This window comes from Peromyscus maniculatus, chromosome 16 (genome assembly GCF_049852395.1).
Source record: "Peromyscus maniculatus bairdii isolate BWxNUB_F1_BW_parent chromosome 16, HU_Pman_BW_mat_3.1, whole genome shotgun sequence".
Lineage (NCBI taxonomy): Eukaryota > Metazoa > Chordata > Mammalia > Rodentia > Cricetidae > Peromyscus > Peromyscus maniculatus.
This window is the reverse complement of record NC_134867.1, coordinates 63,446,677-63,461,864: the sequence shown is the minus strand read 5'-3', so window position 1 is coordinate 63,461,864 and position 15,188 is coordinate 63,446,677. Positions and strand designations below refer to the sequence as shown.

Here is a 15,188-nt window from a genome sequence, read left to right as displayed (position 1 = left end):
AAAAGATTTAGCTGTACTTAGGCAAATAGCAAGTTGGACGTGTGTGCATCACTGTAGATACCAAGAAGCTAAGTGGAAAACTCCTTGCTTTGGCAGAGTCTGAGTTTGAACATGCTTTTGCTAAACAGCTTGGCCTTGGAGGAACATGGTCCACCCCACTCTGCCTGCAAGCAAACCCATTGGAAACCCAAGTCCTCGCCTGGCCCTGGTCATGCTGCTTCTCCCTTGAAGAAGTTTAGCATTTTTGTACATCTCAGACTTTACGGATATAGGATGAAAGCATGGGCCAGGTTTTCTCTTTAGGTGACATTAAACTTGCAGAGTCTGTGAAATGACAGCTTGGCCCATTGCTCTGAGGGGGACCAGATGATCTGGAAGGTAACAGAATGCTGCCTGCTGTGTTTGTTCAAGCAGGGATACCGAGGCACCAGGTGCACGGAGCACACTCCTGTGTGACTTATGGTAGAAGGGCCTCATGTCGCCGCTAAAGCCACTCTGCCCTTTAATTCTGTGTTGCTGACATGCCTGCCAGACTACATGGTTCTGCTTCTTAATGCTCTTTCGGTCATCAGGAAGTAAAGCACAGGCAAACCTTACTCCCGATGATGCCTGCACCCCTACCCCCCATAGGTCTCCAGGCAAAGTGCAAATACTGCATTCACCTGTTTTCTGTTGTCTTCTAGAGACCGTGTAATCGGGTTGATGATGACTGCCTGCGATCTTTGTTCTGTGACGAAGCTATGGCCGGTTACAAAACTGACAGCAAATGACATCTACGCAGAATTCTGGGCTGAGGTAGGTCCTTGCTTCTCGTATTGACTCAGACATGACCAAGAAGTGGGAAGGTGTTCCAGCAGAAATCAAACCCGGTGGCTAGTCACTCTACCTGATACCTGATTGGTCATGTTAACAGTCACCTTGGACAGCTGTGGTCGGTCACACACCATGACGGATTTAGCAGTTATAACCATGCAGCGAGAACTCTGTTGCAGTCTACCTGACTAAGGGCGAGTCCCCTGACCCCCACAGAAAGAGCTGGGGACCGTGCTCATTGAGCGTTGCTGCGGGAATTTTCCTTTCCTGACAGCTTACCTTCGCTCACTGGGTGTGTATTACTGGATGCTTCTTTAAATGTATACTGGGCACGGAGGGTTCCGAAGCCCCGGGCTGCATCTCCCACCGGTGAGGAACTGGGGAGCGTCAGCCTTGTTTGCCTCTGGCATAAGACATAAGTGTGCTCACTGGCCAGCTCAGGTTCTGCCTTCTGTAGGGCAGCCAGCCTCTAGAGAGTGGTTCTCAACATGTAGGTCAAGATCCCTCTAGGGATTAAATCACTCTTCAGCAGGGGTTGTCTGAGACCGTCAGAAAACACAGCTATTCACATTACGATTCATAACAGTAGCAAAATCACAGTTCTGAAGTGGCAACGAAAATAATTTTATGGTTGGGGGTCACTACATGAGGAACTGTACTAAAAGGGTCTCAGCATTAGGAAGGTTGAGAACCACTGTTCTAGAGCGCATACATGCATGCATGCACGCACATACATGTGCATGCTTTTTTTTTTTTGTAACAGAACCTGTCATACTTAATTAATGAAAGTGAAATACACAGGTCTCAAGTGCACTAATCCTTCACGGTCAGCTCGGGTGCATGTGTGAGCTGCAGTACAGTCTGTACACACCCTCTGGGAAAGCTGGACCATTGTTCCACCAGGTTTTACTTACTATGCAGATAGTACTTTTCCAACAACGCTTGAATGCTAAGCTGTGAATGGAGGTGTGACAGACACACAGCATAGGTCCCCTCCCTGCATACCCCTCACCGATCACCCAGTCCAGGGCGGATGAAGCTCCATCCAAGCGCTGTAGGTGGTCTCCCAGAGGACCTTGTCCGTGGGAGGAGTCACGGAATAGTCTCCGGGTCCTGTGGGTTGATTTGGTTGATTTACCCCCCACCCCCAAGTCCGGTGTCTCCTCCCCTTCCCACCATGCTGCTGCCTGCTCCTCTACCCCTCCCCCCCCTCCACATTCCTCTCCATGCCTTTCAGAAGGAGTAGCCACGATGAAGCCTGCACGTGGCCCCAGAGCACGGTTGCTTCGGCCCTCAGGGTGTAGCCCTGGGCAGTCAGCACACCCCCCTCCCCGTTCAGAGCTTCCCACAAGCACGGGATTCAGATCCCCACCCCCCCACCCCCACTTCCATAGCCTGCCTCTGCCCCCTACGGCTGTTGAAGCCACTCGTTGGGTGCCTGTCGCTTGCTTGTCCCACATCCCTGGGTTTCCTTTCCAGCGTCATGCTGCTCTAGACACACACTGACGCCACTTATTGAGGAGTCCATTCCCTCTTAGACTTGTGATGTCATCCTGGGCAGACACTTGGTAGGCTTCACCCATGTGGATAGAGAAGAGAGCAGCGGGACCCACCAGTTTCTGAATTTAAAGCGTGGAGCTGAAGCGTTGGAGCTTTGAAGGACCTGGGCGGTACAGGGCAAGTTGTAGGGCACAGTGCTTTAAGTGAGGGGTATAGGAACTCCTTTCTGACTCTAAGGAATCCTAGAAGGTTTCAGTGTAGGGTTGTGATTTCCGAAGGGGAGAAAACGTTCATTTAAATGATGAAGTGTGCATCATTAAGAAGATTTCAACAAACTTTAACAAAACAGAAGCTAGTGACTTTGTAAGAGCTGTAAGGATGCTGTGAGCATCTTGTAGCATTTCTAGAGGAGCAAGTGGAATGATACAAACACTCATCCCAAAGTCTCGTGTGCGGGAGGTCCCTTACAGTGTCCACGCACAGCAGGAATGCGGTACCCAGTGGTGCGTCAGCCGTCCCGGATCCTCAGTGACAGTTTCGGCAAGCTGCTCACCATCCCTCCGTCAGGACCGGTCAAGCCCAGCTTCCCTCATTTCACACAAAGGAAGAACCGTTTGAAGAGGAAGCCGGGGTAGCCTTCCCGTCTTTTCATACCTCACCCCTCCTGCTGTACGGTGGCACCAGAGGAGACGTTTGGGTGTCCAGGAACTTGGCCAAAAAAGAATGTCAGAGCACAGTACCAGACAGTGACACACGATTGCCATTGCTTTGACCACATGTCTCTTGGGGCATGAGACATTTTAAAGAAAAATTTCATGAACACCAGAATTTTGTGTGACTCTTTGAAAACCACGGATAATTTCCCCCTGTCTATTCTAGGGTGATGAGATGAAGAAGCTGGGCATACAACCCATCCCGATGATGGACAGAGACAAGCGGGACGAGGTCCCTCAAGGACAGGTACGGAGGACAAGAGCCATCTCTGTGGTTGTCTGTCTGTCTGTCTTCCCATCATCTGTCTATGGAACTTGGTGGTTTGGAGCCCTGTATAGACAGTTCTCAAACGCAGAGCTCCCTGTTCGTGTGCTCTATCTGGTTCCTGGGTTTGTGGGAACCTGTTGGGGTCCTGGCTACTCTGGGGTACAGACACCTGCCTCTCCTCCCCTTCACTGCTTCTTTTGTTCCCTGTTTTACCTTTGGTTCTGAAATTGTTTGAAATACATCTTGTCATTAAGGAAGGGATCTAACAAAATCTTTCTAAACATTTGTAACAGAGTCTGTCCCAAAAAGGATTCCGTTTTAGGATTCTCAATCCGAAAGATAGTTCCTTTTAAAATAGATTGGGCTTTGCCAAAAGAGGGACTCTTTTTGTAGCATGAGGGAGTTTTAAATAGCTCTGAGACCCACAAATACTTTCCAATGCTTCTAAATTCTAAATTGATCACTGTGAGGATATTTTGTCAGGACAGTGAAGTACTCCGTTCTCCGGGACATAATCTTTTTCTCGGGTGTTGTAGCCCAGTGACTCCTTGCTCAGATTTAGAATAAGAAAATACCTGCACGTGCTATGAAACTAAAAACAGACCTGCTGAGGTGGTTCATCCCTGCAGCCCCAGCCCCCGGGAGCCTGTGGCGGGAGGTTCCTGAGTGCCGGGTCCACCTGGACTGTAGACGAGAGAGACGCTGTCTCAGACTTATGTCCAAAGCGGAAATGTCTGAGCATTGCTCTCGCATGAAGGCTGTGACCCCAGCTACCGCAGGAGAAAGCAAAGCGGAACCACTCAGAACCCCTACTGCTTCTGCTCCCTAAAGAAGCTGCTGGGCTAGCGAGGGAGCCAGTGGGGCCCCCAGTGGAGGGCAGTGGTCTGGGCTCTGGGCAGCCTTACAGTGATCCATGTCCGCCCTTCACTAGGTAGGCAGGGTAATGTCAAAATCTCAAAGAGGGAGAGGGAGACAGAGAGAGAACATGGGCGAGAGCTGAGCTGAAGGGCACAAGTCCGAGGGAGGGTGGGGATGGCACCAGGCTCAGGGTCACAGAAGAAAACCAGAAGTGACGTCAGCTGCCCCTGAATGCTGAGCGGGAAGAGAGCAGGCCAGGGGAAGGACTGTGGGCCTGACTGCGATGTCCACAGGGCAGCAGTCACGTTAGCACAGGATCTCCACAGGCCTTGGATTCTAGTCTGACTAGTTTAACCCGTTTAACTCAAGTTTTGAGTCCCGTGGGTGTGCACTGCAGCAGTGTATTAGGGATTTGTGTGTGTGCGTCCTTGTCATCCATCTGAACGGTCTGTCAGCTAGGCAGCGCTGGTCCTCTCAGGGCCCAGAAGACACGGCACAGGCACAGCACACAGCACACACATACACATCACACAGCACACGCAGCACACACACATCACACACATACACATCACACAGCACACAGTACACACTCAGCACACACACACAAAGCACAGCACATGGAGCACAAATGCAGGGCACACACCACACAGCACACGATATGCGACACACTTGGCATACACACAGCACACAGCACACACACAAAGCACAGCGCACAGTACACACACATAGCACAGCACACACAGCACACACCGCACACACAGCACACACAGCACACACACACACAGCACACACACAGCATATACCACACACATATAGCACAGCACACACAGCACACACACACACACACACACAGCACACACACACACACACATACAGCACACACACACACACACACAGCACACACACAGCACACACACACACTACACACAGCATACAGCACACACACACACACACACACACACACACAGCACACACCGCACACACAGCACACACCACACACACACACACACACACACACACACACACACACACACACACACAGAGCACACACAGCACACCACACAGACACACAGACACACACACACACACACACACACACACACACACAGCACATTCACACTTAGGCTTCAGGAACAGTGGGAGCATCAACATCCTAACCGTGACCTTGTATCGTTTCCCGACCTCCCTCTGCGGCAGCTTGGATTCTACAATGCCGTGGCCATTCCCTGCTACACCACGCTGACACAGATCCTCCCGCCCACAGAGCCGCTGCTGAAGGCCTGCAGGTAGGCACAGAATTCACTCACCAGCCTGTGGGCGTGTGGTATGCACAGTCTGTAGGGAATCTTCTGATCTGAAGCTTGTGTGTTTGCTCTGCTGTCCATTTACCGTGTGCGGTCGGTCTTGGGTGGGCCCAGCTGGCTGGTTTCCTCAGGGATGAGAACCCCACTTTGCTTCCCTTTCTTCTTTCTTCCTTCCTTCCTTCCTTCCTTCCTTCCTTCCTTCCTTCCTTCCTTCCTTCCTTCCTTCCTTCCTTCCTTCCTTTCTTTCTTTCTTTCCTTCCTTCCTTTCTCTTTCTTTCTTTCTTTCTTTCTTTCTTTCTTTCTTTCTTTCTTTCTTTCTTTCTTTCTTTCTTTCTTTCTTTCTTTCTTTCTTTCTTTCTTTCTTTCCTTTCTCTCTTTCTTTCTATCTTTCTTTTTTTTTTTATTAGAGTTGGATCTCAGACACTAGCTGACGCTAAGGCAGCCTGTTCTGTAGCTCAGACAGGACAAATAGTGCCCCACCCATGCCATGGACCAGGGCAGGTCAAAGGACGGCTGTGTACAGAGGACCCCTCAGAGTAGGGGTCTCCCCTGGGCTCCTTGTGAGCCAGGCATGAGGCATCTCCCTGAAGGCAGTGTACCTCTTACCGTAAGTGGCTCCCTCCGAGACCTGTGAACGTCCTGTCCGTGGTCTGTGCTGACGGGACCCCGACTCCCAGACCCCTGCCAGGCAGCACCCTGTAGGCTCCGACACCCAGTGTGGCCTGCAGACACTCAAACATGCCTGCCACAAATCTCAGAGCCCCCATGCGTCTCCTAAGGTGACCTACATAGTGTATGAGGAGAGCATGCCCATTCATTCCCCCAGACAGAGCAGGAGGCCCTGTCCCTGTCCACAGGAGTGTCCACCACTGCATCTGAGGACAGAGCCGTCTGCTCAGGTGATTGTCAGGGAAGGGGCGTGGCCTAAACCGCAGCAGGGACTGTGAGTGCAAGAGAGAAGGCTTGGGCGGGCGCCCTTCCTCTTGGGGGTGCTTAGCCTCCTCCCACGTGCCCTAGCCTCAGATCCCCTCCACCTCTGCCCCACCTCTTCTGAGACCCCCAGCTCAGTTAAAAACACTGACTTTTTAAAGATTCTAATTTTCTTTTTAAGAGAAGTCCCTCTCGGGAAAGCAGGGGGTGAATGGTGTTCAGGCTTTCGCACGGCCCAGTCTTGCCCAGGCTGGGCAGCTGGAGTGGACACCAGGGAAGACGTGGGCATACGTTTAGCCAGCAGTGTTAGAGAAAACCCAAATGTGGTGTGCTCTAGCCTCTGCTGTGGACAATGTTGAAAACACCAAACCAATAAAGCCAACAAGGAGGGCCGTTTTGACTCATTTTCCTGTCCGAGAGACGGCGGCGTTTCTTCCACCCAATCCTGGAGAGCGCGACACCTGGCCCAGCGGCCCGAGTCATAGGGAGCTCCCAGGAATTGATCCACAGAGGCCAAGAAGGATGGCTCCACACCTGGGCTGTGGCTCCCTCCCTGAGGGAGCCGCTCACAGAAGTACAGGCATCAAGGGCCAGCGGGGATAGCAAATCACCTGCATCCGGACCCTAAGTTGAAACCCCCTTTCCTACCCGGAACGCCATGCTCTGTAATACATCTTACGAGCGGGCGGGGTCCGTAGCTGTGGGGTCTTCAGGCATCGGCCTGACTGCTGTGGCACTCAACACGAGCGGCCTGGAGAGTGTGGTCAGTGGCGTTGGCTAACCCACCTCATTTCTTAAAGACCATTCGAGTGTTTAGATATCTTGTACACATGAAGACTAAGGAAACTAGCAAATATAGTGTGTGTCATTTCCGAACATATCAGACTATCCCTAAGATCCGGGAAAATGATACTCAATGTTACGGCACAGATTAAGAGTCTTACCTGGCTTCCATTGTATGTTAGGATACTTTTTTTTCCCCAAAGGGATTTTAGCATGCTTGCTCATAAAAGAAAATTAGGGGATTTTTTTTTTTTTAGTAGTGTTGTGTATAAATTTTGTCAAAGCTCCTTTCCGACATGGACTTTGTGTAAAAGAAAGCCAGGTCAGGGTGGGGTGGGGTGAAGAACTCTGCCAGGCTCACAGGCTGGCACAGGAGGCTGTCACCGTCGCTGGTTGCAAGGCCGCGTGCCTGTGATGTTCCAGTTGAGAACAGGGAGAAAAAAGATTAGAGGTCAGTAGGAGAACGGGGCTCCGATGGGAGGTCACCAGAGCAGAGGTTCTGCTTTCTGCAGTGGGATGTTCTGGAAGTCCAGGTCAGGGAATTTGAGATGTTTTACACACGAGAGGCTGGCCAGATTAAATGCATCAAGGAGCGCATAACTGGCCTTCCTAGGTCTGGGTAACTTGGGGGGTATCATCCCGCTCTCTCTCCTGCGACCCACCCCTGGCTGCCCCTTGCCCCATCAGCCCCGACCAGGAGCCCTAGGTACACCTGCTGACTCGGTCATCCTCAATAATTAGGAGATACGACCCTTGATCCGGCTCAGCTCTTGTCTTCACAGCCAGGGAAACAAGAAGTCCAGTGCTCTGGTGGCTCCGGGGCTCACTGATGAAGAGCCGTGGCACGAGGCCACCTTGCTGCCCCACACCAGCCCCTGTCAGCAGCAGACTGACTCTGACAAAGCTCAGTTGCCCCACATGACTGATGTCACTTCTGAAAGCCGGTCCAGAGGTCGGCTGTAACTGTGCCCTTTTTGTTCCTAGGGATAATCTCAATCAGTGGGAGAAGGTGATTCGTGGGGAGGAGACTGCGTTGTGGATTTCAGCCCCAGCAGCTGGCAAGGGGGCATCTGAGAAGCTGCCTGTGAAGGTCGATGACTGATCCCGGCGAGGCACCCGCCCAGCGACTGACCCTCATCCCGCTTCTTTGACTTCGTTCCTTTTATTTTTTAAGCGGGGGAATCCTCTCCCAGAAGGTACCATCACACATACACACACATGTGAAGCAGACGACCCCTGCTTGCCGCTCACGCCTTGGACAGTGAGCAAGCCGGGCTCCACCTGCCTTCTGAATGCCATCCGCGAACAGGCCAGCGGTGCACTGGCCTCGGAGGTGGGCAGAGACCACAAGGGGGCTTCTTGCCCGGGTCCTTCCGTGAGGGTGTGGCCAGTACCCTGGTTCTGTGCTTCGTCTCTGCGGCAATGCTGCTTGGTGGCATTGGTTATAAACAGGACACACGTCCCCGCGGTGACATGTCACCTCCTTGTTGTAGCCTGGGACGTAGGTCACGAAGGTCACAACCCACAGGTGATAGAGAAATTCAGGTTGTTGATTGTAGGCAGACTAAGGGTGTGTTCTTTCAGTTTATTTGGGGGCACACAGGCAAGTCAGCTCCACGGAAGGAAGAAGACCTCTGCCCCTGGTCGGGGAGACACAGGGTACATCCCAGGCATCTGAAAAGTGCAGCTCTCACTTCAAACCATGTCAAAAATTAAAACACTTTCCCCCCTCACTGTAGACTGTAGCCTCCGGCAACCTTAACCAAATCCTTTGCACAAAGAAAATAAAAGCAAGGCATATAAATTTCCTCCAGCAAGAAGACCTGTGAGTAAACAATGTGAATTTTCAAATCAGTTTCTTTATATTTTTATTGTGTGCTAGGGCAGCATTTTTATCACATCCAAAATGAAAGATGATTCTAAATAACACCCCCTTCCATGCCGTACTCCCTTCCGAGGCGCCGGATAGTGCAGCCTCGGTCTCCTGGAATTCCAATCTCTCCCCTCACTGTGCAGTCAGGCCCAGCAAGAGGAGGTGCAGGGCCACCACCTGGACCCCTGATTATGTCCTCTCTGCCGCTCTCATATCCAGTCCTCCTCAAAGAACCCCAAGGGTGACTAGTTCTCGTGTGTGACTTTCTGGGGACTGCTGCTGTGTGAAGTATGAGAAGGCAACAGAGCCCTCTGGGCCCTTCCTGCTGAGGTCTATGGAAGTCCCGGTTCACGCTGTGAGGATTTTCAGGACAGGGCCATGGAGTCCCTGCTTGGTGGTTCTCACTTAGTGAATGAGTCTTGAGAAGGTAGAGGCTGGCCAGGAATGATCGGCTCTCTCACCACTCTGGCAGGCATGTGAAAAGTTGCTCTGAGATGAACTTCTGAGATAGGCTTGGATACGCTCGACACTGTACACACCACTGCTTCGAGAAGCTTGGCATTTGCAAAAATCGATTCCGTTTTTGTCTACATACTGATTGATGCTGTAGCAGAGAGGGCTGGACACAGACCTTGTTCTCATGTTCACACCACGGGTTCAGTTTCCTCACGGGCTTCTGGGAAGTCTCCCTCCATACTCCTCCATTTGCTGTTGTCCCCATATGAGGTGAAAGGTGATGCCAGTGAACACCAGAGCTGTGCACACACGTGCGCACACACACACACACATGGTGTGGGGACAAACACACAGATGTATATATGGCACACACACCAGACAAAAGGAAAGACAGACCCCCATATTCAAAAGCAGTGACTCTCCATGTTGGGAAATGAGGCCATGCATGAAATGTCACTTCTGTGAGTGTTCACAAGTGGAAGGCTGAAGGAAGTCCACTGTCCTCACACCGACATGTGGCACTCGAGTCTACAAAAAACTGCTTTATCCACACAAGTTCATCAGTCATCTGTCTTGGAAGTTGGTTTGCAGGAAGGGGCAGGGTTTAAGATGGTTGCTTCATTCTGGCTTTTTGAAGGTGTGCATGAAGTGAATTCTGTCCCCCAAGTATGGAAGAGGATCCAGGTGGTGGGAATCCTGTGATGCTTTTAGCATTTCATGGCTGCTGTGGTAATAAGAATATTACAGAAATCTCTCTGAATTTGACCTAGCTAAGTATGGTGTGGCCTCTCCTAGGGCAGTTTTGCAGAGGAACCTGCTAGGAATTTACTGGTTAGTCCGTCTCTTGTGAAATGTCAACATGAGAAGCAGTTTGGGTCAAAGATTATAGCTGATAAAACTTTGTAACATTGTTTTCACCATGTATGAGACTCAGGAGGCCTACATTTGCCCAAAATAAGAGAGGCCAGGATGCAGCCATGTTCAGTTAATAACTTGCTTTTAGAATTCAGGCGGTCAGGAGTGGTTTTTGTGTCTTGGCAAATATGTTTAGCAGACAGGCACTTGAATCCTGCCTCTGAGTTTTTTTTCCCACCTCTTTTCTCACCGTGTTTTCTCCCACTAAAGATGTCCTGGAATTTCTCATTAGTGTCTGATGCAAGCTTAGTGACTAGTAATGAATATAAACAGAATGTTGCATTTGTAAATTATCTATCATCATTTCAATGCACAAATTTTATAGTCATGGTGGTTGTTTAATTGCTTCCCACATGTTGTGGTACCTTTTTGTCTGGGAAAATGTTCTCGGATACGTGAGTGCATGCCAACACTAATGTGAAGTATCGAGTCGGGGTGGTGAAACAGAGTCCTCACATTTGTAAACACCAGTTAGTTGATTAGAACAAAGTAGAGGGTGTGAACAGCCGTGGAGGCGGTGGAAAGCGTGCCGGGGGTGAAGACAGCTTCCTACCTTCCTAGTAAGCGAGACACAGGAAGAGAGAGGCGGAATCCTATCCCCAGCTCCTTCCGGTTGGAAGAGTGTGCTGGTGCCCGTCACTGTGAGGCTTCAGGTGACTCATTCCCACAGCAGACAGAGTCAGTTTGACCTGACCTGTTTGGTGTCGGGTTCCTCTTTCTAGCATGTGTTAGCGTTTTTATTTTGTGCACACGCAGTGAACTCTGCTTTTTCCCCTCCCCGCTGTGTTCACGTATGTGCTTGATGTGTGAGCACAGCCTGCCTGTTGCTGCATGGCGGCCTCAGGGACCCACCAGGTCTTCCAATGGGCTTCGCTTGGCCTGTGGTATTTCTGCTCTCCTGGGTCTAAATTAAGACCTCAGTTGAACAGGACTAAAGTATTCGCCCTGCCTTGGCCTTGGGCCCTTACTTTAAATGCTGACTCCCCCCCCCCCTTTAGCTCATCTTTGGCCTTTCTCAAGTGTAAGGGACAGTATGTGTAAAGGGGCATGCCCCTGGTTAGGTCCATCTTTGCTTATCAGGTTCCTGTTATCATCCCATGTCACTGACACCTACCCTGGGGTCCTCTGGCTTGTTGAGATCTGTGGCTCCAGTCAGAGGCACGGATGGATCTCTAGGGGTCATGGCTCCTCGGCTGGCTTTGGTATTTATTGAAAGTCACTTCTCTCTGTATATTCCAAACCCGCATTTGCTTTGCGCTCTGCTGGCCTTGTGTGCAGGGGGATTCTTGGAAGACTGTTCATCCAATCACAGTCCCCTTCTGTTTCAACTATCAGTCTGACTTGACATTCGGTGTGAAATTGGAGTTAAGTCACGTGTACTGTCAGCTGTGGCTTCCCCTTGCGTGACGGTTACATTTCCACATGGGAATTTTTGTTGCTGCCCATTTGGTGGCATTATTTATACTAAGTTTAAATTAGAGATGCCCAGTGGAGTACAACATTCTTACTGTTAAACAAAGCTGTACAGTGTGATCAATAGAAGTATTTAAGGCGTTTTATGCATTGAAAAAACAGAGCAAAAGAAAGAAAAAAAAATGCTTAGAGGTGTCCTTGTTGCCAGTGAGGAGTATAGAACCACAAAGCTGATGTCTCCTCAAGAAAAACACACTCAGAACCCAAAGAAACACTGCCTCAGTCACCTGACTTGTCCCTGCTCAGTAGTGGAAGTTGGTGCTGTGTGGGCTGTGAGCAGTCTGCCTGCTGTTACTGTAATTGTGAGGATTTGTAACGGAAACAACACACTAGGGCTGACCCTGGGTGGGGGGCACAGGATAACGCCCAGACACCAGGGCGGAACCTTAGCTGCATACAGAGTCGGCCACAAAGGAAGTGAGCACACACATCTCAGTGCTTAACCTCCAGGAATATACATTTGCAGATGTTTTATCTCTGATGTAAATTTTCCCCCCAAACACTTGTTTTTGTCTAGCCCACCTAAAAGATCACTCTACCATGGGCGTCCCCGCTCTCTTCTTTGGTTGGGTCCCCCTAATCCCCAGTCTTATGCTGTATCTAGAATAGTGAATAGAAATGGCGTGTGGGAATACTGTTTCCATATGATCTGTTGTATGGAGTAGATGCTACATGTTCATTTACTGTACAAAAGGAGTGCAGTTGATTGATGCACAGAAGTATTTCTGTACAGGGCCCTACCTATTGAAAAATCACGTACTTGCCCAGAACACTGTGAAACGCTTTCCAAACTACAAGTGCAGCGTCTGGATTCTTTCTGAGAAGAACAACTTTCTCCACGTGAACACAGGAACAAAAGAGATTCTCCATCCACACCCAGCCAAGGCACCTCAGAGGTCACGGTGACGGCCTCCTCGCTGGCCAGCACCCGCGGGAACAGGAGCACGGGTCCGAGCCACTGATCCTCGGTGGATGGGTCTGCAGCCAAAGCCTTAATGGGCTCTCTTTTGGAGGGGGAAAGAAAGAATTCCAAGTTCACAATATCCAACGTTATTATAGTCGATGAGTTAGTAAATTCCAAAAAGATGATTTTATATGTATGACGTTAAAAACAAATCTTTGTAAAGTGCGCAAGTGCAATAATTTAAAGAAGTCTTATCTTTACATTTATAAATTATAAATATTGTACATGTGTGTAATTTTTCATGTATTCATTTGCAGTCTTTGTATTTAAAAAACCTTTACTGTTACGTTTGTATAATAGAACAGTAATCATTTATTATAACTCGGGCGAGGTGTAAATAAATTCATAATTCAAGCAGCCAGTATATAAGCATATATGGGTGTTACACTGCAGAATCTCTATCTTTGTTCTGCCCACATACCTAAAGCAGTAACAATCTTTTGTGGATATGTAATTATACATATAAAGTATATATATATGTATGATACATGAAATCTATTTAGAAATGTTCATAATTTTAATGGATATTCTTTGGTGTGAATAATTGAATACAAAGTTTTTAAAGTATCGTCTCTCAAGTTTGCTCTCTTGTTTGCGGGGACGACGGCAGATGCTCCGAGCGGCTGCCCACAGGCGGCAGCCAGATCTTCCTCCCACAGGCGCTTGACTGGGAGACGCAGGCTGCACCCGATGCAGCTGGTGAAATGCTTGGTCTCTGTGGAGAGGAGCCAGAGGACACCCTCTTTGTATAAACGTCGAGTCTACTCCTGGATCAGACCAGGGTTTGTGCTCGTTAGTTTTTTGGTGAGTTGACAAACAGCCACAACTGTCTGGGAAGAGGAGCCTCAACTTAGAAAACACCATAATACTTGGCTTGTAGGCAAGTCTGTGGGGCATTTTTTTTATATTAATGGTCAATGTGGGAGGGTTCAGCCCACTATGGGTGGCACCATCCCTGGGCAGGTGGTCCTGAGTGCCTAATAAATGAGGCAGAGCAAGCCATGGGGAGCAAGCCAGCAAGCAGTACTCCTCCATGGCTTCTGCATCATCTCCTGCCTGCAGGTTCCTGTCCAGCTTGAGTTCCAACTTCCTTCAGGGATAGAGTGTGACCTGAGAGTTGTCAGGAGAAAGAAATCCCTTCTTCCCCAAGTGGCTTTTGATGGTCGTGTGTATGGCAGCAATAGAAACCCAAGACAGAGGCAGACTGCTGTGTCCACTGCTCCCACCCACCCTCTTGTCCTGTCTGGCAAAGGCTGACTTTCCTCTGTGGTTACACACACACACACACACACCCCACACACCATCACTCTGCTGCTAGCTAGGCTAGGGGAGTGTGGCCCAGTGGTAGGGCACCCGTCTCCAAGGACCTGGGTTCCAGCCTTGCATTGTAGAAGAATTTTTAGTTCCCCTGCACACCCAATCCTAACAACCGGAAAGCACTATGCCAGTTACTTTTCAACAGTGCTGGCTCTGGGTCAGGATTTACTGCCGAAGTCATAGGTCAAGGTCGTAGGTCATGGTGGGCAGCAGCTACTCTGCTCTCCGAGGCTTTTCACAGTGCATGCATGGCCACTGCTGCTCAGGAGGCTCCTTCCTGGGAGGACCCAGATGTTTTTGGTCCCTCCATCCCTCAGCCTTCAGATGCCCCCAACACCACGTAGAGGGAGAACACAGAACAACATTGGTAAACCAGGGATCTGCTTCCAGAAAAAATCCAGTTTGGTTTTGACAGGTCAGTATGTTGCACAGATAATAACTGAATATACTTCTCCTTCAGTCGCTTTGATGGAATATTAACAGGAGAGAGTATGGGTCCTGCTGTATTCTTAAGGCCCGACAGGTATTCGACTCCTGACATTCTGATTTTGTCACCTAGGGGGTAGAATGGCTGCACCGACATAGACCATGACTTGGAACAATTCTTTCTGGTTGGAGGGGGAAAAAAAAGGTGGCCTGGGTGTGCAAATCGGAGTTCTTCCCTCCCTGCCCAGCCTTGGGCACATCACCAGAACTCTAGCATCCCAACTGGTGACTCCGTCACATTGTAATCACGCCACAGCCCAGCGTTACTTTAGTGCCCACTGCGCTCTGGGCTAGAACCGAGGACGGCAGCAGGTTCATCCGGGACACCCCAGGGATGAGTTACCTTTTGTCCCCTGGCCCTGTAATAACCCTGCCTAGTTGCTTTCAAATCCGAAAGAATGTTTCCTTTTGAAAGGTAAAGCCAGTGAGCACCCTTCCCGTGCTGCCAGGCAATACTCACAGGCTTGGCAGAGGAAAGATGGGAAATCCTGGCTCTCCTGCCACCCTGTGGCTGGACCCCAGAGCTACATCATGG

General features: G+C 49.9%; 1 protein-coding gene and 1 long non-coding RNA gene across 11 annotated transcripts in view; one reads left to right on the top strand and one right to left on the bottom strand.

Annotated features, from left to right (window-relative positions):
* Nucleotides 1-9,020, top strand: part of Pde10a (phosphodiesterase 10A) — a 432,646-nt gene extending 423,626 nt beyond the window's left edge. For all 10 annotated transcript variants that reach the window (XM_076552890.1, XM_015994831.3, XM_015994828.3 and 7 more), the window contains 4 exons: nt 684-795; nt 3,193-3,273; nt 5,350-5,438; nt 8,154-9,020. In XM_076552890.1, the coding sequence (XP_076409005.1) occupies nt 684-795; nt 3,193-3,273; nt 5,350-5,438; nt 8,154-8,271 (400 nt within the window). In that variant the 3' untranslated portion in view covers nt 8,272-9,020. The remainder of the gene's footprint in view (nt 1-683; nt 796-3,192; nt 3,274-5,349; nt 5,439-8,153) is intronic.
* A 4,118-nt stretch (nt 9,021-13,138) lies between these two features.
* On the bottom strand, nt 13,139-15,181 carry LOC121823289 (uncharacterized). The gene is made up of 2 exons (XR_013045159.1): nt 15,114-15,181; nt 13,139-13,565 (listed from the first exon to the last, which is right to left on the bottom strand). It is a non-coding gene; the product is annotated as an uncharacterized LOC121823289 (long non-coding RNA).
* Between the last annotated feature and the right edge of the window lie 7 nt (nt 15,182-15,188).